Below are 24,386 nucleotides of genomic sequence, written 5' to 3' on the forward strand. Positions count from 1 at the left end.
GCACCTATGGACAATTTACAGTCTCCACTTAACATACCAAGCATGTTTTTTGGATGTGGGAGGAAATCCTAGCAGGTACGGGGAGAACATGCAAATTCCACACAGGTGAAGCCGGATTTGAACCCCCGTCATCAGAACTGTGAGGCAGATGTGCTAACCAGTCGCCCACCGTGCCGCCCCAATTATTCAATAAAACTAAAATATTCGATATATATATATAGAGAGAGAGAGAGAAATGCCCAGATGTGCCTCAAGTGAGACAGAAATGTTATGTTTAAACAGGGCGGCGTCCGTTTGAGCATTCTGAGCATGTCATTTTGATCATCAAACTAAGAGCCAGCAAATCGCCAGAATTATTTCAAAACTTCACAGAAAACCAAAACAATAATAAATGAATCACCACCATATCGTTTTCTGTCATTACCAAATCTTATTAACGTGTGATTTTTGACACCGAAATTGAGGAACATTTTCATCTTTGTCAGAACCACAGAAAATCTCAACCGAAATGAACATTTTATAAACGAGGTGGTAAAGGGATTTGTTCCAACAAGTATTAACTTGCGCAAAACAATGACAAATCACGATTTTAGTGGACCTCAGCTAAATTCCCGTACCTCATTTCCGAGTACCAAAAAAATGGGAAGAAAATGGCGACCGTGTTTCTGGATTTTGAAACATACATACTTATATCAATGACATATGTTGCAAAATCTAAGTGGATTCGTTATCTCTTAATTTCATTACGGTAATCACATAACATACACTTAAAGTTGAAGTGAAAAACAGTTGACAAGTGTGGCTGAAATTTGCTGTACTTAAGAATCAAAAGAAATGTGATTTTAAATGCATTTAAGTATTCAAAGTGAAAGTATTCCAAAAAAGTGCAGGAGTATAATTTGTATTGTATTGTAATATCTCTGGATCTGATGTGGGCCGTTAAGAGAGGGCCTGGAGATTGGTGGTTGCCTACAATAAAAGGCCACCCCGAAATGTAAATTTTTAATAAATTGAGAGTGGTAGCAGTGAACATTTTACTAAAGAAGGTACCAAACTATTTTTCCAACCATCAATCCTCAGAACTATAAGGCTGGATGGCCACCGTGCCGCCATTGAGCCAACGATAACTCCAAAAATGCATCTTACGTGTACGTGGTTTTTCCGAATTTTTGACTTGCATAAACTGGTGGTTTTTGGGCTGGCAAAAGGAAATACATTCACCATGACTCATTGGAGAAACAACCTCACACAGGCAGTCATGTTTTTTCTTTTTCCCCAGTCCTCATGTCGTGTATGAAACTCAAGAGGATGTGAAATACATTTACGCCAGCACTTTGTGGACTTTCCAGTTGCCGACTCATTGAGAACAAACGCATTTCCACACACAAAAAAGTCATTGTACAAGTTTTATGGGAATTTATTACTTAGCACTTCAGTAAAACATTTCCGAGGGTTGTCCTCTGTCCACCTGCCCCCGCTGCCAACATGGCCAAGAAAGCGCACAGCAAAAGGTATCAACAGAGTTGTCTTTGTAACTGGCTACTGTCGCCACTGCTGTTTCCTTGTGTATTTTACGGTCCCATAACGCACTTTGGCAGACCCAAAAAGCAGGGGCTGGTTAAGACCGTCAGTGTCCGTCCGTTTGGAGGCAGAGACAGGAAGCGACAGCAGTCACGAATCGGAGCAGAGAACAAAAAAGACAACAGGCACGTTGGAATACTGAGAGTGAAATGTTTCAGAGTAGCACTGTTTCACCCGGGGCACACCGGATGAGAGCCTTCTCACGGGTAAAAACCTGTCATTCCGTGCCACGACAGGAAGAGGTGCCTCCTTATATGTGCGAGCTGCTCAGATGATCTCAAAGGTCTTCTTCAGTTCCATGATCAGCTGCCAGTCCGACTTCTGCATGTCATCCCGGAACCAGTTCTTCAGCGCGTCGATGGATGCCCGGGTGATCTGCAACATTGTCAATTGTCAATCGGCGTTTAGCTCTCAGAATGACACTTTGGTCCACATTTCAAACATCTGTAATGTTCGCTGTGTTCTGTTTAGTTTTGGTGTAGTGGAATCTGTATGTCTGACTTGATATTCTAAAATTTTGCACAATATACTCTGAGCCCAACTCCTTTATTTTTGCTACATTTATTTGGGTTTTAAGTCAAAAGATGCATAGGAGGTGAGATTTCAGCTTTTAATTCCAGACATTTTATAATGTGGAGAAACCACTCACAACAATATAGGATTAGAGTAATGGGGAGCCCGACTGCTACTAGTGAAAAATCACAATTGACATCACTACTAAAATGCTTGGATAAATAAAACTTTATTAAACTAATTTTTCACAGATAAGGAAGAATATATGGCTGTGAGTATTGTTACATTGTCTGTCTGTATGTGTTACTACAGCATTTGTGTGTGAATATTTGTTATGATCTAATGCCAATGTCAGCTAGCCCGTCAATAGGCTTTTCCATTGACTGTTAGCACAAGCTGGCGATGTCGAAAACGATGTGTGTCTTGTATTTAAATATACAATGGGTGTAATTATATTTGTTGTGCGTTTAGTTTTACAGTAAACTCTACCTGGGGTGTCAATAAACCGCTTAAAGCACGTTCAGGGAAGGCAGAAGAACATGCGTCGCGCGCTTGCAACAAGCAACACGCTGCGTCCAGCGTGCATTTACAATGCAGGAACTTGCAAACACAACCCGCGCTGCGGCACATGATTCGTTTTTCTTCGATTATAATGTTTTTATGATTGTGGGAAGCCAAAATCAAAATCACGATTACATTTTAAATTTTAATTCAATTTAAAAAATGTAAAAATTTACTCGCCCAGCCTTACCCTCATGACCTTCAAGCATCTGCTATTTTGTCCTGAATAACCTTGTCACCATGATGACACCGAAAGTGGTGTGAGGTGGACTCACCTTGCTGACAAGAATGTCGGTGGCCTCAAAATGGCGGCCATACATCTTGGGCGACTCGCCGGGAATGGGTTCAATCTTGATACAGATCTCCTGACCTTTCTTGGCGCTGTCCACTGTCTTGTGGTTGATCTCGATGCTTGTGACCACACCGATGTCCACAAACTGAAACCCCATTAACAGGAACATAGGCCACACATTAACACACACTGTGGGGCCACGAGATACGAGTTTACTTTGTTCTGTGACCACGCTCGTAACTTAAAACACTCACATCTGAAATCAACCCATTCAAATGAATGGAAATGCCATTAATCTGTTCTAGCCTTCTCCCCCCAAAAACACCCCAAAAAATTTAACGTGTATTTTAATTAGGGGAAAATAGGATTGTACTAAAAAAAACAGTTATGACATAAATACAATTAAAAAGAATTTCCAGCCATCCATTTTCAGTACCGCTTATCCTCACTAGGGTCGCGGGCGTGCTGGAGCACATCCCAGCTATATTTGGGCGAGAGGCGGGGAACACCCTGAAGTGGTCGCCAGCCACTTGCAGGAAATTTAGAGTCTTCGAACAACCTACCATGCATGTTTTTTTTGGGGGGGGGGGGGGAGGAATCAAAGTACCCGGAGAAAACCCCAGGCACGGGGAGTACATGCAAACTCCACACGGGTGAGCCTGGATTTGAACCCGCCACCTCAGAACTGTGACGCAGATGTGCTAACCAGTCGGCTACCGTGCCGCCTTTAATAAAATAAAAATAAAAAGTCTGTCACACTCCATCAATTGAATGGCCATGGTGCTGCTCTTTCTGGTGTGCCCACCTTGCCACCTGAGGGCAGTGTAAGACAAACAAACGGCTATCATGTTTATTGAGATGCCCCACTCCTCTCAGCTCCTCTCAGCACACTAGTACAGCACTAATATTAGTTCTTTGCAGACGATAAAGAACATGACGGGGATTTGTGTTTTATTGTCTTTCTACGCATCACTGCACCGCTTGTTTTCAACCTGTTGTTTAAAGACCCATTAAAGTAATTATTTCACGGGTTTCTTTCTAATTACATTAAATATGCTTGAAGGTACACTAAGTGTTGAGAACATGCAAAGACAGAACAATTTAGCAATTAATTGCTGTGATATTGCATTAAACTCTTTTTTTACCTTCTCATTTGTCTGGATTTTTTGCACAGGGCTAAAACGAGGCCAGATAATGCAACCAGGCCTCAAGCATGAGTCGCACCTCCCCCACTATATAGAGTTAAGTACCAAGTGCCCTTTTTCTGTGCAGTGGCTATTCGGCGTACTTGCCACTTATTGATAACTTGACCCAATTCTACCACTACAGCGTGCAGGTGGCCATCAAGCTTTGCCTACAACCCCAAAAAAATGCATCTTCCCAAAAATGTTGTGTGTTTTGTGTTATCTGAGCAACAGTGTCTCTGCCGTGTGCGCCGCGTTGCGCTTGGGGGAAGGCCGCCGCAAACCCGACTGCTCTGCCACCCCACGTCAGCGTCTAGCTATGAGCCGCCCGCGATCTGGCGTTGGGGCCCATCCAACTCGCCACAGCAGTGCCCTGCGCGGGCCCTCACAACAGAGACACTGCAGGGAAAGATAACGGTTTGTTATGTGTGCTAGCTCGCGAGTGAACTGCCTAGCAAGCGAACAAGGCAGCAAGCACGCCAGAACGGCGTCGGTTTGTGAAGTCACCCACCGATTCACTTAGATTTGTGTCATATGTGCAACCATATTACAGCAATACGGGAAAGTTACCCGTTTAAGCGAAAGTCAGCTTGGCTCACACTGGTTGTGTGAGCCACACAGAGCCAAAAACACGTACTTGATTGACAGCTGATGGTTACACAGGGCAAACGAGGAGGACACGCCCACACAGCTGGAGTGCAGGCTCTATTATTTTAGAAGTTATTAGTCCAATTGCATTCATGACTGTGACTGGCTTCTAACCTCACTAAAATCAAGGCATTGCAATAATAGAAAGACAATAAAACAATTACAAAATTATTAAAATATTGTGCCTTGATGTTGTGTACACTATTTATATTATGTATTAATATATATGTACATGCATATGAAATATTGGCTGGTTGGTGGGAGGCTCAGCTTAGGGAAGCAGTGGGTGCATGATTAGTACTCGCATTATGATTTTGTTTTATCTTTAATTATTATTTTGTATATTAGTGATTATACTTGTTGAAAGGACCCCCTTGAAAATGAGATGATTCATCCTACAAATAATGCACAATATATATATATATATATATATATATATATATATATCCATCCATCCATTTTCTGAGCCACTTCTCCTCACTAGGGTCGCGGGCGTGCTGGAGCCTATCCCAGCTATCTTCGGACAGGAGGCGGGGTACACCCTGAACTGGTCGCCAGCCAATCACAGAGCACATATAAACAAACAACCAAATATTTATATATATACACACACACACACACACATATATGGCCGCGTTCCCCAAACTTACATACATACAAACTGGTCAAGATTTGAGACGTTGTTTCAAGCTTTCAGGCACCGTGGGTGTGTCGCTGAATGCTCTGAAAACCCCGTCCTGCGTAACTTTCAGCTGCCAATCATATACGTGCCTTCTTTCCCGGCTCCTTCCCAGCGATGCAAATTCTCTCACGGGCCGCAGAGAGGTACTCTGTGTCGTCCAGGCAGACTCTAAACCCCGGTGTAATGATTGGCAGCCGCGATAGGACAATTACCCCTGCCTTTGCATCTGCTGAAATTCAGCAGGCCGTTGGCGCGCTGCTGTGGTCGCCTCGAGTGCACCATTGGCTAACGCAGAAGCGTAATGCATCGCAATCCCCATGGATGATTTTTTTTTTCTCCTCTGAGCCCCGCGACATCGCAGCCAGCAATTCACATAAACGTCCATCGGTTTTCAATTTGTACATTTGCAAAATGCTGCAGCTTAAATTCCCATAAAATTAACAGCCATTTTCCACCCCTTTGAAAACTTACTCACCCCTTTACTGGGAACACAGAGTGGCGTCCCTTGCCGTAGGACGCCTGCTTCCACTGACACGCCCATTACAATGGGATCTCTGGAGTTGAAGATGAACTGAGGAAGGACGCGAATCTTCACCGGAAACACCGCCACGTGTCTAAACTCACACAAACACACAGTAGCTGTCAAACAACAACCACAAACCGAACGTGAGCAGCAAAATGCGCGTGCTTACTTGAACTCATCTTGTTTGGATTTCTTGTAGTCGTCACGGTACTTGGTGAAGGCGTCAAAAAGATGGTAAATGATTTCAGCGGAGAATATGCGGACGCCGAAGCTGTCAGCCATTTCCTGGCCTTCCCGCTCCACCTTCACGTCGAACGCCAGAATCACAGCGTACCTGTGGTGATCCAGCACCATCAGTGTGGACACGAGCTCATTCGATATGAAATGAGAAGAGAAGCAGACGTACTGTGGATCATGCTCCAGCATGGTTGAGGCCTTCATCACATCCTTCTTGTGGACAGGACCGATGTTAATGCCAGCGTACTACATGCACAAACAAACACACACATACATACACATTTCATTTCATAAGGTTGGGGACCGCTGACATAATAGAACTAGACCATTACTCACAGGTACTTTAGATGTGCGCAGAAACTCGAGCAGAGCCTCTAGTGATCCCAGGGTGGACGCCTGCACGTAAACTCCTTTCTCCTCCAGCTTGATGGAGCTCAGAGTTTGTTTGAGCTCATGGATAAGTTCATCCTAAAGACAAGACCATCAGCAGATATCAGCTGTGTCGATTCTGTAAATTAGCTACTGAGTGAGTGTGTGTGTGTGCGTGCGTTGTTACCCTTAGAACAGGTATTTCATCATCTTTGTGTGCCACCAGCAGGGGGAGCCCTGCCAACGTCTTTTCCAGGTCTTTACCCAGAATCTTCACACCCTGAGATGTGGAGACTTCTTTGTGCTTCTCATACGGGTTCTATTAAAAAAATTAATAATTATACATTAAAAAAATTATAATAATAATAAAATAACAGCTTCTCATACGGGTTCTATTAAAAAAAATTAATAGATTAAAAAAAAACAAAAAATAATCTATTAGCTCAAAAATGAAGACTTAAGGAGGCAAAAACAATAACAGTCACAAAATAAAATTGTTCTTTGTATTCATTTCATTTGTATACAATAATATATATATATATATATATATATATATATATACTGTATAATGTTCTAAGATGCTACAAAATGGTGCTGAAGTACTGGCTAAGAGGAAAATAGTAACTGGTGACAAGAAGCATGTTGAAGTGATACAATATACGAGATGATTGATCAATCAGTCAATCATCTCGTATACAGTAATCCCTTGTTTATCGCGGGAGTTACATTCCAAATTACCCCCGCAAGAGTTGAAATCAGCAAAGCAGCGACCAAGTATTTATGGTATTACTTCCATATATTTTAAAGTTACATGCATTCCTTCATCACCAACAAGTTATACAGTACCAATACCTATAGCTAACAATGCTTACCAGAGACATGCAGTTGAGTAACTGTACTTACTGTACTGTACAATTTAAAAAATCTGTGACGCGCTGAGCCGGCAAGAAGTGAACTGTGTTATATTGCGGGATGACTGTACTTGCTCTTTTTCAAAATCCAAGCATCCATCCATCCATTTTCTGTACCGCTTATCCTCACAAGGGTCGCGGGCATGCTGGAGCCTATCCCAGCTATCTTCGGGCGAGAGGCAGAGTACACCCTGAACTGGTCGCCAGCCAATCGCAGGGCACATTTAAACAAACATCCCTTCGCATTCACATTCACACCTACAGGCAATTTAGAGTCTTCAATCAACCTACCACGCATATTTTTGTGATGTGGCACGAAACCGGAGTTTTTTTTAAATTTTTTTAATTTGCTGAAAAGTTGTATCTTGGAGGTTATGCAGTGGATTCGGTCTGCGGTTCAGTCAATGATCTCACAACAATGCAATTATTTTTTTGCCAATTGTGGTCGCAGTCCCTACCTTTAGTGTAAATAATAAGGTCTCCTTGGGTTATGGGGTTATGTTTTATGATCATTCTGTCATTAAAAAAAACCAATATACACGTTATCAGTGGAAGCGATCCAAGTCCAAGCTAACATGTAACGTGCAGGTGTGTCGACAACCTGCGTACCTTGACCCGGAGCTCCTTCAGAGGAGGTGGCAGGAGCAGCCCTCTAATCTGTGTGATGATTGGTCCGTCCACTCCGGGGACGATGATGGTCTCGCCTTCCCGTAGCCGCCCGTTGATCAGGATGACGTCTATGGTGGTGCCCATGCCAGGCAAGGCTTTGACCTAACACAGACAAAATCAACATGTGTCTGTCTTTACAGTGTGTTAAGTGCTTTAGGTCGACTCATTTACCTCCATGACCTGAGCCCGGAGTTCGTCGCAATGCGCGACACGGCGGGCCAACATGGTCTGAGTGAGCTCGACAAGAAGCCCAATGAGATTTCCGATCCCATCGCCGCTGTGAGCTGATGTGGGAACCAGCGACACAAACGTCCTGGGGTCCTTGTTTTCGTAGAACAGAGCAGCGTTGAGACTCTGAGGACATCAACAACGAATAGCAGTTTAGAGCAGCAGATTATGACAACGCACGGGTGCATCCTGGCCTGTTTTTGGAGGCAAAACAGTGAAGACGAGGGTTGCAAAATTACGGGAATGTTCAAATTTGGAAACCCAACCCTTTGAAAACCTAATAAACACCAACAATGTTCACCTGCTGAGCAAACTCCACGATGATGGCCTTCGCCCTCTCATCAAACTCGTCCTTGGTGTTTTTCTTCTGCTTCTTCAGTGTCGCCAACACATCCGTCTCAGGACTCCTCTTCCAGTCGTACAAACGGTCAATCTGAAGAGCAGAATTGCCGTTAGCCCGTATTGATAAGATGACACATCCGGCGGCTGACAGGAAGTCACCTTGTTGAGCGCCACGATGAAGGGACACTTTTTTTCCTTCAGCAAGTTGATGGACTCGATAGTCTGAGGCTCCAAACCGTGCATGATGTCCACCACCAGGATGGCGATGTCACATAGGGAGCTACCTCGGTTCCTCAAGTTACTGATCACATGCATCACAAGGACTTGTTTGTCAAATTAGACTGGCCAAAATGATACTGTTCTTAGCTGCCCAACGCTAAGCTAACGTTTCAAATCAGTGCATCCTATACAAATTCTCACCTGAACGACTCGTGTCCTGGTGTGTCAATGATCAACATGCCGGGAATCTTCATGCCGTCTCTGTCAAACTACACATGAACAAACACTGAAGTCATCGCAACACCGTCTTTATGTGTGCGTGTGTTTGTGTGTGTGAATGTGTGTGTGTTGTCTTCATACATTTTTCACCATCTTCGTCTGCTCTTCAATCGTCTCTCTCGGGACATTCGTGGCTCCGATCTGCTGTGTGATTCCTCCTGCCTCGCCGTCCTGAACGTGGGTGTGTCGCAGCTGTGCAAATGAGAGAGCAACAAGAGCCAGAAATTAGTTAATAGCAAGAAAACAAATCTGCACTCAAAAACAAGTACAGTGGTACCTTGACTTACAAAATTAATAGCACAATGACTTGAACTTTTTCCTTTTTTGGTAGCCATTTTGATTATTAAAGAATGTACAACAGTTTAATTTGTTCTGTGGCCACACGCAATGCAAAACACTCATAGCTGAAATCATCTTTCCCCATTGAAATGTACGGAAATGTCATTAATCCGTTTCAGAACACTGAGCGCCAACCTCACTAAATAAATCCAGTAACAACAAACATGGCTTAATAGAACAAGGTTGTGTGTTGAGTCCCCTCCTCTTCACCCTGCTGACCTATGACTGCACACCGACATACATCTCCAACCTCTTCATCAAGTTTGCAGACCACACAACTGTGGTGGGTCTCATCAGCAACGGGGAGGAGACAGACTACACGAGTGAGGTGAGCCGCCTGGCCGGGTGGTGCACGGACAACAATCTCTCCCTAAATGTGGAAAAAAAACAAGGAGATTGTGGACTTCAGGAGAGCGCACTGCCATCATGCTCCCCTGAACATCAACGGTGCTGTGGTGGAGAGAGTGCGCAGCACCAAGTTCTGGCAGTGGACATTACCGAGGACCTCTCCTGGATCAACAACACCTCATCACTGGCCAAGACAGCTCACCAGTGTCTCTACTTCCTGCTCAAGCTGAGGAGAAGGAAGAGCCCCAACCCCCATCATGTGCTCGTTCTACAGATGGACCATAGAGAGCATCCTGACAAACTGCATCACTGTGTGGTACGGAGCCTGCAGCGCATCCTGCCGCAAGACACTCCACCGCATAGTTGAGGGCAGCTGAGAAGATCATCGGAACTTCTCTTCCCTCCCTGCAGGACATTTACAGCGTCCGCCGCACCTGCAAAGCCCTCCGCATAGCGGCGGATACCACCCATCTGTCACACAGCCTCTTCAGTCTGCTCCCATCAGGGAGGAGTCTGCGGGCCAGGACTAGCCGACTCAAAGACAGTTTTATTCATCAGGCTGTCAGGAATCTGAACTCTATGCCCACCCTGCCCCCTCTACCTCTTCTGTCCTCTGCCCACCTAAACTCTTGACGCCCCACAAACATGCACATGCACACACACTCAACACACAACCACACACACACACACACACACACCAGACTCAGGGTCGCACCAGCCACTTAAGCAGCATTGGGGTTTTGTCATCTAATTTATGTCCCATTTGCCTTGGTTCTCTGACCTTGACTATGTTGCACAAGTCACCTGATCGTTGATATTTGCACATTCAATTAATACTTTTTATACTGTATATACCATAGTTTTATTTTGGTTTAGTTTTTAGTGGTTTAGTGTTATTTGTACTGTCTTTTGTAGCACCGTAGGCCCTTGAGTACCGTAATTTCAATCCTCTGTATGTGTTACGCATATAGAAGAATTGGCAATAAAAGCACCTTGAACCTTGAAATACTTGCTATGTGGCTACTGGCGACCATCTCATGATACCGAGACACCAAAATTGAACAGAGATGGTTGGACACCGCCAAAGGCTTTTCTGCTTAGATAGTGAGTCCACATACTTCACAGTAACTTCCAGTAAATCTTCATTCAGAAAAGTACTTTGATTTGATTGTACATTATATTTTTGGGTAAAAAGTAGTGATACACCAAAATTACAATTCTTGACCTAAACCAAAAAATTAAACTGGGGAGCCGAAGGCAGAAAACCGCAAGCAGAAATAACTTACCAATCAAACTGAATTTATAAGTGCTTTTCATACAAAAAAACGCAACACAAAGTGCTTTACATTAATTAAAATCTAAAATGAATTAAAGCCCGCCAATTATTAATAAAACTATGCCAATCATTAGTAAAATTGCATTCATGACTAGGACTACAGAGCTGCCAACAGCTAGAAATTCACTTCCAGAACATTTTTTCTGGCTGATCAAGTTCAACTGGATTATTTCCTCGTGCAGACCTGATGATCTCTCACGGCTCACTGCTGTGCCACAGTAGTTGGGAGTCAATGATTTACAGAAAGGTACATAATGCAACACGATGCAATCAGGCTGTAATTCCCATGCTTCCCAAGGAGCTTCAATGGCAGACTGGGAGCTACAGTATGTGATCCACTACATAACAAATGGCCCTCTGGTTGATAAGTCAATACTACTCAATAGTCAAAACCAGTCAAGTCTACAAAAAGGAGTCAGCAAGAAGTCAGAGATATATCAACGGTGAGCGTGTACCTTATCAAGGATCTTGGTCTTCCCAGTATCGACGTGTCCGAGGACACACACGACCGGCGCTCTCAACCTGTTTATGTCGATGTTCTTGATGTTTTCTGCTCTCCGTTTCTACAAGATCACAAATGTTCACGTAGAGATGAATGAAAAGAGTTGAGCGCTCACTTCTCAGGTGCTTTGGACACTCACCTCGATCCGCCTCTTAGCTCGATCGTACAGACGCTCCTCTTTGGTCCTGTCATCATCATCATCGTCGCTCTCAGTTATCTCGTCTTCACTCTCCTTCGCCTGCTGCTTCTTCCCCTGACCTACGACCACCCGCTTCGCTATCTCTTCCTCCGGCGCTTCCTCGCTTTCCTCCTCCTCTTCCTCCTCGTCCTCATCATCTTCCTCCTCTTCCTCCTCCTCTTCACTGGCAGTGGGTTGAGGTGGGCCAACGGGCTCCTCTTTTACCTCAATGTGGACTTTCTTTAACTCTGCCAAAGAGTAACTTAAACAATGAGCAGCTGCAAGGAACACCACACATTTCCAACCAGTCATGCGTCATCACTCACCTTTCTCCTCATCACTCGCGATCGCCTCCCAGTCGTCCACAGCAAAATCTGCCTTAACCTCTAAAATGTTTTTAAAAGCCAGGAGCCACCAACGTTAAATCTTGACGCATCTATCCTCAACATGTACACACCTCCTACCTCTCACCTGGCTCTGTTTGCTGTGTCACTGCCTCCGTCTCCGGGGCAACATGTTCTGCCGTCTCTGATTTTGGCAAAATCACCGCAGACGTTTCTGGTAAGGAGAACACAAGTGAATGAGAACTGTTCTGGAGTGACTCCGAACCGTTGGCGTAGTTAGGTTTACAAATATACAGTTTGCTAACAACTTGGTTAGAATTTGAATTGAAACATGTCAGAAAATGTTGATCATTTTTTCCAAATCAGCCAATGTCCATTAATGTTGTTTGGTTTAAAACACAAAGATAATAAATTTGCTTTCACTGAGGATGAAATAAATCAGAAACTATTCACATTTGACGGGCTGAAATCAGAGGTTTTTGACTTTACAATAATAAAATAGTTCAAAACTCTTTTACTTTCCATTTTGTGTGCTATACGCTTGCTTGCAAGGACAATGTTTTACTAGCTTTTTGTGCTCAGTGGTGCCATTTAGCATCTAATTATCTGGATACTTATGCTTTACTGTCACTGTGCTTTAGCTCAACTAGAGTTGACAGTTTATTTAGTTCTGTGGCCACTATGGAGAGGAGCTGATGAAAGTGAGATGATCAATTGGAGGGATGTCCCGATCTGATCATGTGATCGAAAATCGGGAAACTCGATCATGTGATTTTCAGCTGATCGAGATTGAGTGAAAAAGATTGGTTTTATTTATAATAATCAAAGGGTACAAATATCTTGCCAATATCTTATTTTAAACTTTGTATCCTTTCAGGTATTTTTAGTACCAGTATGAGTGAAGGAAAGAAACACGCAGACACTGTGTGTTTGTGTGCGCGTGCGCTTTTACACACACACATTGACACACACACAGTGTCAGCCCTCCATGAGCGTGCTTTAAACGGTTTAATGACACTCAAGGTGTAGTTTATTGTAAAATTAAAAACACAACAAAAATAATTACACACATTGTACATTTTAATCAAGACACAGTTGTTCGTTTTCAGCTTGATGCTAACAGTCAATGGAAAACTCTATTGAGGGGCTAGTTAGAATTAGCATGAGATCAAGGGAGGGATTTACCTTCAGTAACACATACAGACAGGAAATATAAAAATTCTCACAGGCATACATTCTTCCTAAAATGTGAAAAACAAGTTAATGTTTTATCACCAAGTTCTTCTGCTATTCTTTTTTAAGCTTACTGCAAACGTGTGGCTCCATGCATGCATCGCACTATACTGCCCCTAAGAGGCCAAGGCGCGCACAGCAGAAAAAGCAGATACAGCAGATACATGATTTTTTCACTTGACTGGGTGATATGAAATCAGACAAAATGTTTCCTGTTTTAAGTCAATTACGATTACCAAAATTATATATATTTGCTAATTGCTAAATATTGTATCGTTTTTGTTTGGTTTATTTGTTTTAAATTATTATTATATTATTATTATTAGTATATTTTCTCAATTTATTTTATGTATGGGATCAGGAATCAGTATCGGCAGATACCTAAATGAAAGACTCGTACCGTTAAAAAAAATAATAATAATAATTTGATTGGGACATCCCTAATAATTTGCTGCTTTTTTTTTTTTTTTTTTTTTTAAATGTGCCCAACCGCCCACTTCTAATACACAATTCATAGGCCGTTAGCAAGCAACTAACAAGAAATAAAGAGACGTTCAAGAGGTCCCCACTATTGGTGATGTATAGCGAATAACTTCGAGTAATTGACGCCCCCACCAAAAATGTTTAGAATTGCCTATATTAAGAGTTGAATTGTAAATACACCACAAACTTATGATCCCAAAACACTAAGCTTACAATATTACCCTAAAAAATAAAAGGCTTACAGATGATTTGATTTGAAAAAAAAAAAAAAAAAAGCATTGGAAATCCACACGTAGATGTAGATCCAACCGAGACTCTGTATAACTTCCACTAACAACTCTGCTCCTCCTCGACAGACAAAGATGTTCATCTCTTATTCCAGATGTATCACTTAAACAATACTTGGTTGACACATTACTTTGGCGCTGTCTTGTGCCATCTTACAGTATCACGCAAAGAGCACAAAAATGGGCTTTTCAGCGAATCGCTGAGGATAGGTTCCACAGAAAAGAAACGTGAATAGGTGAATTTGTGACTAGCAAACCGGTTCGCCGTACCTTCTGGAGTTTGAGTGATCTGCTTCTTCTTCCTCTTGTCCATATAAACCGGTTTCTTCTTTAGCACAGAGTCTTTGGATGGAACCTCCACCCCTGCACAGTGACACAGGTCAGCTGAGGACAGTCCAAGTACTTGCTGGTGATCAATTATGAGAAAAGCAAGCTGATTGGCCAACATACCTTGAGCCTGCAGCAATTTGAGCGTGGCTTCAGCACGAGCCCGCGCCTCCCTCTGGGATTTTGTCATCAACTTCCCCTCCTTCTTTAGACGCTCCTTCCGTTCCTTCTCCTTCTGCTTCTTCTTCTCCTTGCGCTCCTGATCAAGACGCTCCTGCCAGGTGTCAAAGAGGTAAAACGTGAGTTCCACGGAGAGACCATAAAACAAAAGTAAAACTATCTTTTTATTACGTTAAAAAAAATATCATATGTTTAGGGCTGAAACAATGACTCGAATAACTCGAAACATCTGATAACAAAGTAGAAGTTACATCTTTGCTTCGAAGCTTTACAGTGATCATTTTGCCCCACGGACTAATGTTACTGCTGACTCACGCACCAACTCAGTGTAGAAATAAGGTGGCGAGCCAGGAGGATAGAGCACATCAACAGACAATGTCCAAAGTTTGGGATCATTTCTAGGGGTAGATAAAAATATCGATTCATCAATGCATCGCAATTTTTCCCCCCGCAATTCAATATCAGCCAATCGAATCACCTCCTGGCCAGTATGGAACACTTTGCATGTGAGTCGCGTTGTACTGGCGGAAGCCCCACTCGACCAAGCAAGAACAACAACGGCGACTAAGCAAGCATCGCGGCAGCGCCAGTGTAAAGCGAGCAACCTCTACTTTTAAATCTTACGTTTGGTCTCATTTTGGATTCCACTCTAAATCCGGAACACAGGAAATAGACAAAGGACACTTGAACCACAATATGCAATACCAACACGAAAACATGTTAGAAGTCGCCATCCCCAAGCTGTACACAGAGTTAAGACAGCGGTTTTGTTGTTGTTGAAGTCTGCAGAAAGAGTGACACTTACATGTGATGCTTGGACTTTCAGAGCGACTGACCCCTACGTGCATAACTACTACTACTTCTCATTTCATTTCGAACGAGTGGGAATTAGGGTCAAGTGTTCTGCAGATGAGCGCCCTCCACGGAAGCCCCACAGGGAGCAATATAGCAAACTTGTTGACAGAGGCAAGCAATGAATGAATGGGGTTTGACAAAGAAAGTACTGGCAATTGTCACAATGCCTTAAACATGCTACCTCATTAGGAATTACCTAAAAACCCAGCCAATAATAGCAGTAATCCTAACCCTAATACATTCAGAAATATTGTTTCAACTAAGTGTACATGCACTTTACTTTTTTGCTGTCATCATCTGTTTACTTTTGTACTTCATATCAGCTAATAAGTTATTGTGCACCTTTTTTATTACAATTTCCAAGAGGAAATAAACATTAAGTTTACATGCATTTTACCTTGTCAGTGTTTGTACACAAGTGTCATGTTTTTTAAAGTTTGGACTTCACACGTACAATAAGTTAAGTGCAAATGTGTATTTTCAGATGTTTTATTGCTTAAGAAATGTGACGTGAGACAGGACATATTTTTACATAGCATCAAAAACAAATACATCAAAATTGTCCAAATTTACTCTTATTGGTGTATTTCTACTTCTTACTGAATCGATATCGGAGTATTTAACGGAGTATCGAATCGAATTTGCATCCTATGTGAGGTTCTTAACAATGCCCAGCCCTAAACATTTCACACTTAAAAAAATAGATAAAGGGCTCTATTTTTGTAGATGGTGCATCTGTCGCAGGGCACAAATGCTCCCAATCAAATCAAATACGTTCGCTATACTCAACTACTGGCTGAATAACGTGTGCTTAATAAACAGTTAAGTTTCCCGTGTGTGTATTAATTGGGGACTAACACACACAAAACCTCGGAATGAGGCCCTGATGCAGTGGAGCAAGCTGTTTAGCTGCTTAGTCCACGGGCTAGCAAACATAATGAACAGTTAACTTTCCCTTAAGTGTCTCTGTTGTTTGCTATGCCCTGCACATGGAGCAAGACTGTGGAGTGTTGAACGGCGCCAACAACGGTCTGCCTGCATTCTACGAGCTCACTCGCGGCTAATGACACAGCCCTACAACTCGCCGGCGGCTCACCACAACAATGACAATTTAACGAGTCCGGAAAAATTATCGAACGATAAGTCGATATAGTTTTTATTGTGACAGCCATACCAACATACAAGCCTCAGGATCTTCTGAGTTTAGGATTATGCTGCAAAAAGACTATTACGGGAAGCGAACCAAACCTACAGCGCCAGACAACTATTATACGTAAGTTTTGGAGTAGAACAAAAATATTACATGGCCAACTTAAAATTGTGATATTTTTTTAAATTGTGTGGTGTTTGACCCACTCAACTCCACAGTGGAGGTTTATCTGGTTTCTTACCTGCTCCAGCCTCTGTTGCTCCAGCTCTTCGAGCCGCCTGAGCCGCTCCTCCTCCTCTTTCTTGGCACGCTCCTCCTCCTACAGACGAAGAACAGCTCTGATATCTGAGGACAATAATACTTAGCGTGCGCCCTTGCCTACACTTTTAACAACACACCTCCTTCATCTTAGCCAGAGCTTCCTGCATGGCCTTCACCGTGGCCTTGCTTGGTCCCTTTTTCTTCTCCTTCTCCTCCTTCTCCTTCTCTCCTTTCTTCTTCTTCTTGTCCTTCTTCTTCTTGTCACCCTCATCTGATAGAACAAAAACAACATACTTGACTCTTTTTCACTGAGTGCGGCATTGTGCGTAGAGGACGATATCTTACCCTCCTCGGCTGCTGGCTCTGCGCCTTCCTGTTCATCTCTATCTACGTCCACTACTGGGACCACCTGTGGGGGTGTGGTCTCTGCAGTCTTCTTCTCTGGTTCTTTTTTTACATCTGCACTGATCTCCTTCAGCTTCCTATGTTTGAGCCTCTCCTCCTCTTTCTTCTTCTTCTCCCGCTCTTTTTTCTCCGCCTTCTTTTGTGCCGCTGTCTTTATCTTGAAGCCACTGTCTTCCTCCTGTTCGTCCTCATCTTCGCTCTTTGCAGCTTTACCTTTGTTCTTAATCTTTTTGTCGCTCCGAGAGCTGAAATCCTCATCTTCCTCTGACTCACCCTCTTGCTCGTTTCTAGTTGTGCCTTCATCTTCGTCAGAGCCGGAAAGTCTCTTGGCACCTTTCTTACCTCCTTTGGTCTTCAAGCGAGAACGTGAGCCATTCTCCTCATCTGACCCGGACGGAGCAGCAGCAGGTGCCACCTTTAGGTGAAAGAATGACATCATTAACGACAGGCAGGTTCAGAACAAAAACAAAAAAAAATCAACAAAACTAGCAGTACTTCTCTTCCCCACCTCCTTCTGCTGTCCGTTCCTCAGCTCATCATCTGCAGCTTCAGCTTTATTCTTCTCCTCTTCCTCAGGGCTGGCACTCTGCACCTTTCCCTTTCTGGTTTTCTTCTTCTCTGCTTTAGGAGGCTCCACATCATCATCCACTGCGACATCGTCTTTCTACGTAGAGACAAAGTTGGAGGCAACTCGGTGAAGAAACCTTTGTGTCCCACTGACACAAAGGTTTGCAAAGGATGGAACATTTCCGGAGAGTTAACATGGGAAGTTAAGTTGGGGTATTTTGGAACAGAATAATGTTCAAGAAAGCAGAAACATTTTGTTTTGTTATAAGCAGACATCCATGCAAAATAGTAAAATTAAATGCATGACATTTAAACAGGGCGGAACGGTGGAAAACTGATTAGCACATCTGCCTCACAGTTCTGAGGACCTGGGTTGAAATCCGGCCTCGCCTGTTTGTGGTCTGCATGTTCTCCCTGTGCCTGCGTGGGTTTTCTCCGGTTACTCCGGTTTCCTCCCACATTCCAAAAACATGCATGGTAGGTTAATTGAAAACTATAAATTGCCCGTAGGTGTGAATATGAGTGCGAATGGTTGTTTGTTTGTATATGCCCTGCGATTGTTTATATGTGCCCTGCGGAAAAAATCGGCTAACTCTGCTAAGTCATCCACAAAAATTGGTGGAAGCAAAAATGTCTGCCTCGAGGCAAGAAAAAAACCCATTAATAAAAGCATATTTGCACCTCCCGGAACCAATGTGCGCCGACTGGAACCATTTGGCCACTGTCCATGCTTACTGCACGGACATTTGTTGCAGACGGACACAGTGTTGGGCCAGTAAAAAACACTACCAAAAAGCGATAGAGGAGCATCTGTAAGTGATTTTTAAGACACTGTTAGATGTGTAATGTCCATATAACATGTTGTATGAGTGAGGAGAATGGTAGTTAGTTTTTTTTAAGTTAAAATTGTAATCGGTAGTGCTAATGCTAATCGCAAATGCTAACCGTTTAGGCTGACTTTGTCGTCTCAAATTGTAGTGTATACCTGACCCAGTACCAACATATGCAGTTTAAGGATAGAAGTTCATCCCTCGTAAAGGAGAGTAAATTGCATATTAGTAATAAAACAAAAATAATGTTGTTGTTTTTTTCACCTTTTACTCGAGTGCTCGACACAATATTTATAGGCCCTACTTGACTTATGAGTCTAATTTGTTCCAAGACCATGCATGTAACTCAAATCACTTGCATCACAAATCACCATTCCCCATTGAAATGAACGGAAATGCCATTTATCAATTCCAGCCCTAAGAGCAAACCTTCAATTTTGTAAATTCCAGGTTTATTCCTGTTCATTGACATTAATTTCCATAGAAAGTTTGCAACTTTGAGAATTCCCAGAATTTTGCAACCATACTGACAAATGTGATAAGCAGCTAAAGCCAGCTTTACCTTCTCATGTTCCCCATGTGTCTCCAGGGATAATTCCTCCAGCTCCTTCAGGATGTCATCCTCACTGCAGCAGCGAACAAACAAGTTAGTGATGATTCAGTGTGGGTGAGATGAAGAAAAAAAGAATGTCACATACTCATAGTCATCCTTCTTGGCTCCCTTTTTCTTTTTCTTCCCTTTTGACTCCTTTGATGATCCAGCTCCTTCTATCTCTGCTGCCAGAGCATCGATGTCGTCCTCTTTAGTGCTGATGGAGTCAAAATCAGTTGGTCAAACAAACACTCGCAGCAACATAAACCTGCTCATTCTGGTCCCTCTGTTGGAACACACACACACGTTGCTGACTCGCCAACTTGCTCAAAGCGTTGTTTCCCCATCCTCCCTAGCAGAATTTATTTACAGGTACATCTAAAAAAAATAGAATAGTGTCAAAAGCTCAATTCAATATATATAATATACAGGATGATTGAAAAGTAACTCCCCATTTTAAAATAATTTATTCATATGTTGTCATTTTTTTCTAAATTTTTTTGTGTATGACTGGCCAGCCAGAAGTCCTGACTTAACACCCTGTGACTTTTTTCTGTAGGGTGGGTTACAGGAGCAAGTCTATCCTACCAAACCAACGGCTTTGGAAGATCTTGAAGGGCGAATAGGAGAGTTCCTTGTGAAATAAGTTAATGCGGATCCCAGGCGGCTTGAGAAACTGGTGGCTAATGCGGGCGCCCATATTGAATTTTTAATAAAACTCCATGCAATACACTTTCTTCTCATGTTAATTTCTTGTAAGAATTATAGTTCAGAAATAAATTGCATGTACTTAAAAATAGGGAGTTACTTTTCAATCGCCCTGTATATTAAATATACACACACACTAGGTGGGAAAACTGGTTAGCACATCCGCCTCACAGTTCTGAGGACCCGGGTTCAAATCCGGCCTCACCTGTGTGGCGTTAGCATGTTCTCCCTGTGGCTGTGTGGGTTTTCTCTGGGTACTCCGGTTTCCTCCCACATCCCAAAAACATGCACAGTATGTTAACTGAAGACTCTAAATTGCCCATAGGTATGAATGTGAGTGCGAATGGTTGGTTGTTTATATGTGCCCTGCGATTGGCTGGCAACCAGTTCAGGGTGTACCCAGGCGCCTGCCCGCAGTGAGTTGGGATAGGCTCCAGCATACCCATGACTCTAGTGAGGATAAGCAGTGTAGAGAATGGATGGATGGATAGATGGACCTTGTTTGAACATCTCCCTACGGTCAAATTATTTTCAATCTTTTCCAGGGGTACCATCATTTTTGTCCAGGCCTGTTTCATGAGTGTCTTAATCAATGTCTGATTTGCATTGATTAATTTTCATTAGATTTTTACTTATTATTACTTTTGTCAGATTCAAGTTATTTCTGTGACCACTGTGTTTTTTTATTTTATTAACCATCAATTTTGTCCACGTGTGTAATGTATTAGTAGTGAAATCAATGAACTTTTCTACCATATTCAAATTTATTGTGATTAGGGTTGTAACGATACACCAAAGTCACTATTCGATACGTATAAAAATTACTGATCCATGGTTCGATATACGACTCGATTTTTTTGAGTTGGGGGTAGAAAAGAAGAGCTTGTGATAAAAACAATTTACTATTTATTTAGAACACTTATTATAAATGGAAAAAAAATAAAATAATTATAATAGACGCCGGTCCGTGCTGCAAACCAGAAATTAAACAACTATGTATGTGGAAAACTAAGAAACTTTTCTCGAACAAAATAGCTACCGTTTAAAATATAATAAAAACTAAACGACACTCTGGAGTTTAGGAAACAAAATTGCCGTGCCACAAACTGCAACAACGTAAACACATAGTTAACGCCGTAGCAGACGTTCTGTGCTGCAAACTAGAAATTGGATAACAAAATAGGTAAAAACAAAACACAACTTTTGTTTTACTGTCTCAAGAGTCGTGACAGCCCAGCGCTCCCTCTGCAACAAGGTTCACAACAGTGTGCACGAAGTATACACTACATTAAACTACACTACAGGTGTTTCAGCACTGTTGCCAAAGGCATGTTATGGAATGCACACAATAGTAGTGAGTTGGAAAAAAGTACCATTGGCACACAGTCGTAGTACTCAGATTATTGGACGCAACATTGGGGACGAAGATGGACTTTCACTGACTTTGCGCAGGTCAGACTCGCCGTGGCTAACGATGCACGGCTAACTGCTGTTAATCCATAACTTGGGCAGCAGGTCCAGCGCATTTTACGTACTCTCGGAGCCACGCTGATGTACATGGACTCTGTCGCCTTGTTGGCCGGACACTTCGCTGCTCCATAGACACATGTAGGTTGTGAAAAGTGAAAGTAAACTGTCAGACATATAGGTGGATTACTGTCAACCAGCGACGGCAACACAGGCAAACCGGAAAAAGTAGTCCCCTTACAAGCAGTTGGAGGATGCTTGATGAAGATATGTATCTTCAATCTAGGCTTACATTTTATTATATTAACTTTAAAAAATGTATGTGTCGTGTGAAATCTGGGCCTGCTTAGTTAAACGTAGCTATTATTCTGTTGTATGAATGGCAACAGCCTAATTGTACTAAGGAAGAGCATTTACTTGTTCAACCTGTCATTATATGTTACTAGCAAAGGTAATTATTTTCGGCACAATAAGTGAAATTGGATGAATTCTCAGAGCACACTACTGTGCCGGTTCACAGTGGTTGTGAATGACTAAACTACAGTGGATATAAAAGTCAACACACCCCTGTTCAAAAATCCAGGTTGTTGTCATATAAAAAAAAATGCGCAAGATAAATAATTTATGCTACGGAGTACTAGGGTTAGTATGGAGGACCGCAGCCTGGCTCTCGACAAATTTCAATTACGCACTCATCTGTTACTGAAAACTACTCTGCCTCCACCACTTATTTAACCTTAATTTAACCAGGTAAGGCACAGGTGTCAAACTCAAGGCACTGGGGCCAGATCCATCAAATCATTTAAAGTGGCCCAGGAAAGCAAACCATGGTTCTTGCTGAACTATCAAAATTGCTTTCACATATAATAATGTGGAGAACAACGTATTTTTTGTTACCAGTTCCCCTTTTGAATAATAGTTGAACAGTTTTCATTAGCTTCTGATTTCAAAACTAGCTATCAATTTGTTGTATGTGCATTTGTTGTATTTGTAATATGAGGTGATCATACAGTTACAGTATGTGGTTTCACAGTCATAACGGCCCTCAGTGGTAAGCCATAACTACAATGTGGCCCATGTAAAAAATGAGTTTGACACCCATCAAGTGAGAAAATTGAGAACAGGCAAACACTTTATTTTTGGTGTTATTTATTTTATCACGTAGTGTATATTTGGCCATTTGCTGGCATTTCGCAGCATTGCTTATGAGTTTAAATCTCGCGCATCTCAATCAATAGCCGTATCTACTGATTAAGCCAATCAGAGCATCACTATTGTTTTCTCTGCCGCTGGCTGGCTGTTTGGTGACTTCTGTGTACTGTGTAGAAGAATTTCTGTACTGCGTTGATAACACAACGGTAACACCTTCATCGCAGAGAATTCCTGGAGAAGATGAAACTTTTAGATATTGTAACGAATTGGGTTACACCCTTGTAATTATGTTGGTATGGTGGAGGGGTTGTAGAAAGGCATTCGTGTTCTGTTGGGCTGAGCGCTGATCTGCAACGTAACCCCAGCAATGGAGTGGGGCTTACTGTATTGAACATCCTTAATAAACACATGAATTGCAAAAGTCATGTGATTTGTCCTAGGCGAAATGACGTTGCAGATATCCAAAATGCAAAGTTTGGAAAGGAAGGATGGAGTTACAGATTTCTCAAATGTTGTTTTAGACAAGGAAAAAAATGCATTACAAATATCCAGTCTGGCTGTTCAATGTTAAAGGAGTTTGCCGTACAAGTGATTGCAAGTCTGTACAACACCTTCGTCTGTAGTCACTCACTAGGGCACGCCCCTTAAAGGCACACACTAACACATTAATTTACTACTGTGTGACTTTCGACTTCATTATACTTTAGAAAACCAATTTATTTCTTTACATTGTCTTATATTACAGTGGGATATTACATAGTCAGAACAAAAAAAAGACGGTGTTTTAAGGGGGGCCGAAACGATCATTGGTCATGGAACGAATAAACACGTAAGTCAAGGTGCCACTGTAATCTTTAGGTGACTTTTGGGCTTCGTTCGATAGCCAGCTGGATGCTAGCACTAGCCGGCTAACTTGGCTGACTTCCAGCAAGCACTCACAGTCCAACAGAGCTCGGAGACTGGCTTTGAGCGGCTTGAGAGCACAAACCGTGAGCGCCCAGGTTCATCGGGTAACATTAGTTCAGATGGGCTATTTCGACAACTACCTGGTACTAACTGCACTCTCGCAGCAGCCGACTCGTGGTTAGCTTTAATTAGCTGCTAAGCTAACCGAGGAAGTCTACGGTACAAACGTTTTCGTAATGGTTGAACACACCGAGGCTCTGCGCCGCCGTGTGTCAGCGAGGACAAACCCCGCGGTGACACCCGTGGATGTTTTCTCTACCTGTCCTCCCCGGATTTCTTCTGTTTCTTCCCCATCCTGACAGCCGAGATTATCCGTTTCTCCACGCACACGACACACGGATGGCTCACATTGACCAAAGATCGTTTATTGTTTTCGTAGACAAGAGGTCATACACCATGTGGGCTTCCTGATCATCAAACGAGAAAGGAGCAGAAAATAGTGTAAATTTAAATATATATTGAATATGGAATCGAGTGCGGGACAACGCAGCAATGAGCACGATACTACACAGTTTGTGATTAGGTTTGTAAAAATAATAATCAGGAAAAGCATAATTAGTGTTTTAGTTTTGGTCCATAGAAAAACCACAACGTGAGACATTTGGTCTCACTTTTTGATAGTAAGCGTTTTCCCAATC

General features: G+C 42.5%; 1 protein-coding gene across 2 annotated transcripts; it reads right to left on the reverse strand.

Moving 5' to 3' along the window:
• Positions 1-1,393: 1,393 nt before the first annotated feature.
• On the reverse strand, positions 1,394-24,143 carry eif5b (eukaryotic translation initiation factor 5B). 2 transcript variants are annotated; one of them, XM_061786844.1, is made up of 27 exons: positions 24,008-24,116; positions 19,762-19,833; positions 19,562-19,672; positions 19,426-19,489; positions 17,975-18,130; positions 17,407-17,881; positions 17,199-17,332; positions 17,042-17,119; positions 14,739-14,889; positions 14,559-14,651; positions 12,413-12,499; positions 12,268-12,327; positions 11,903-12,189; positions 11,717-11,824; positions 9,320-9,430; positions 9,161-9,228; positions 8,900-9,041; positions 8,700-8,831; positions 8,342-8,524; positions 8,111-8,272; positions 6,778-6,909; positions 6,558-6,689; positions 6,391-6,467; positions 6,154-6,318; positions 5,937-6,075; positions 2,931-3,092; positions 1,394-1,956 (listed from the first exon to the last, which is right to left on the reverse strand). In XM_061786844.1, the coding sequence occupies exons 2-27, from the start codon at positions 19,800-19,802 to the stop codon at positions 1,849-1,851; spliced, it is 3,558 nt and encodes a 1,185-aa protein (XP_061642828.1). In that variant the 5' UTR covers positions 19,803-19,833; positions 24,008-24,116; the 3' UTR covers positions 1,394-1,848. The 2 variants fall into 2 exon arrangements, with proteins under 2 accessions (XP_061642828.1, XP_061642838.1); XM_061786854.1 differs by lacking the exon at positions 19,762-19,833 and having other exon boundaries at positions 24,008-24,143.
• Positions 24,144-24,386: the final 243 nt, after the last annotated feature.

Source organism: Phyllopteryx taeniolatus, chromosome 1 (assembly GCF_024500385.1).
Source record: "Phyllopteryx taeniolatus isolate TA_2022b chromosome 1, UOR_Ptae_1.2, whole genome shotgun sequence".
Lineage (NCBI taxonomy): Eukaryota > Metazoa > Chordata > Actinopteri > Syngnathiformes > Syngnathidae > Phyllopteryx > Phyllopteryx taeniolatus.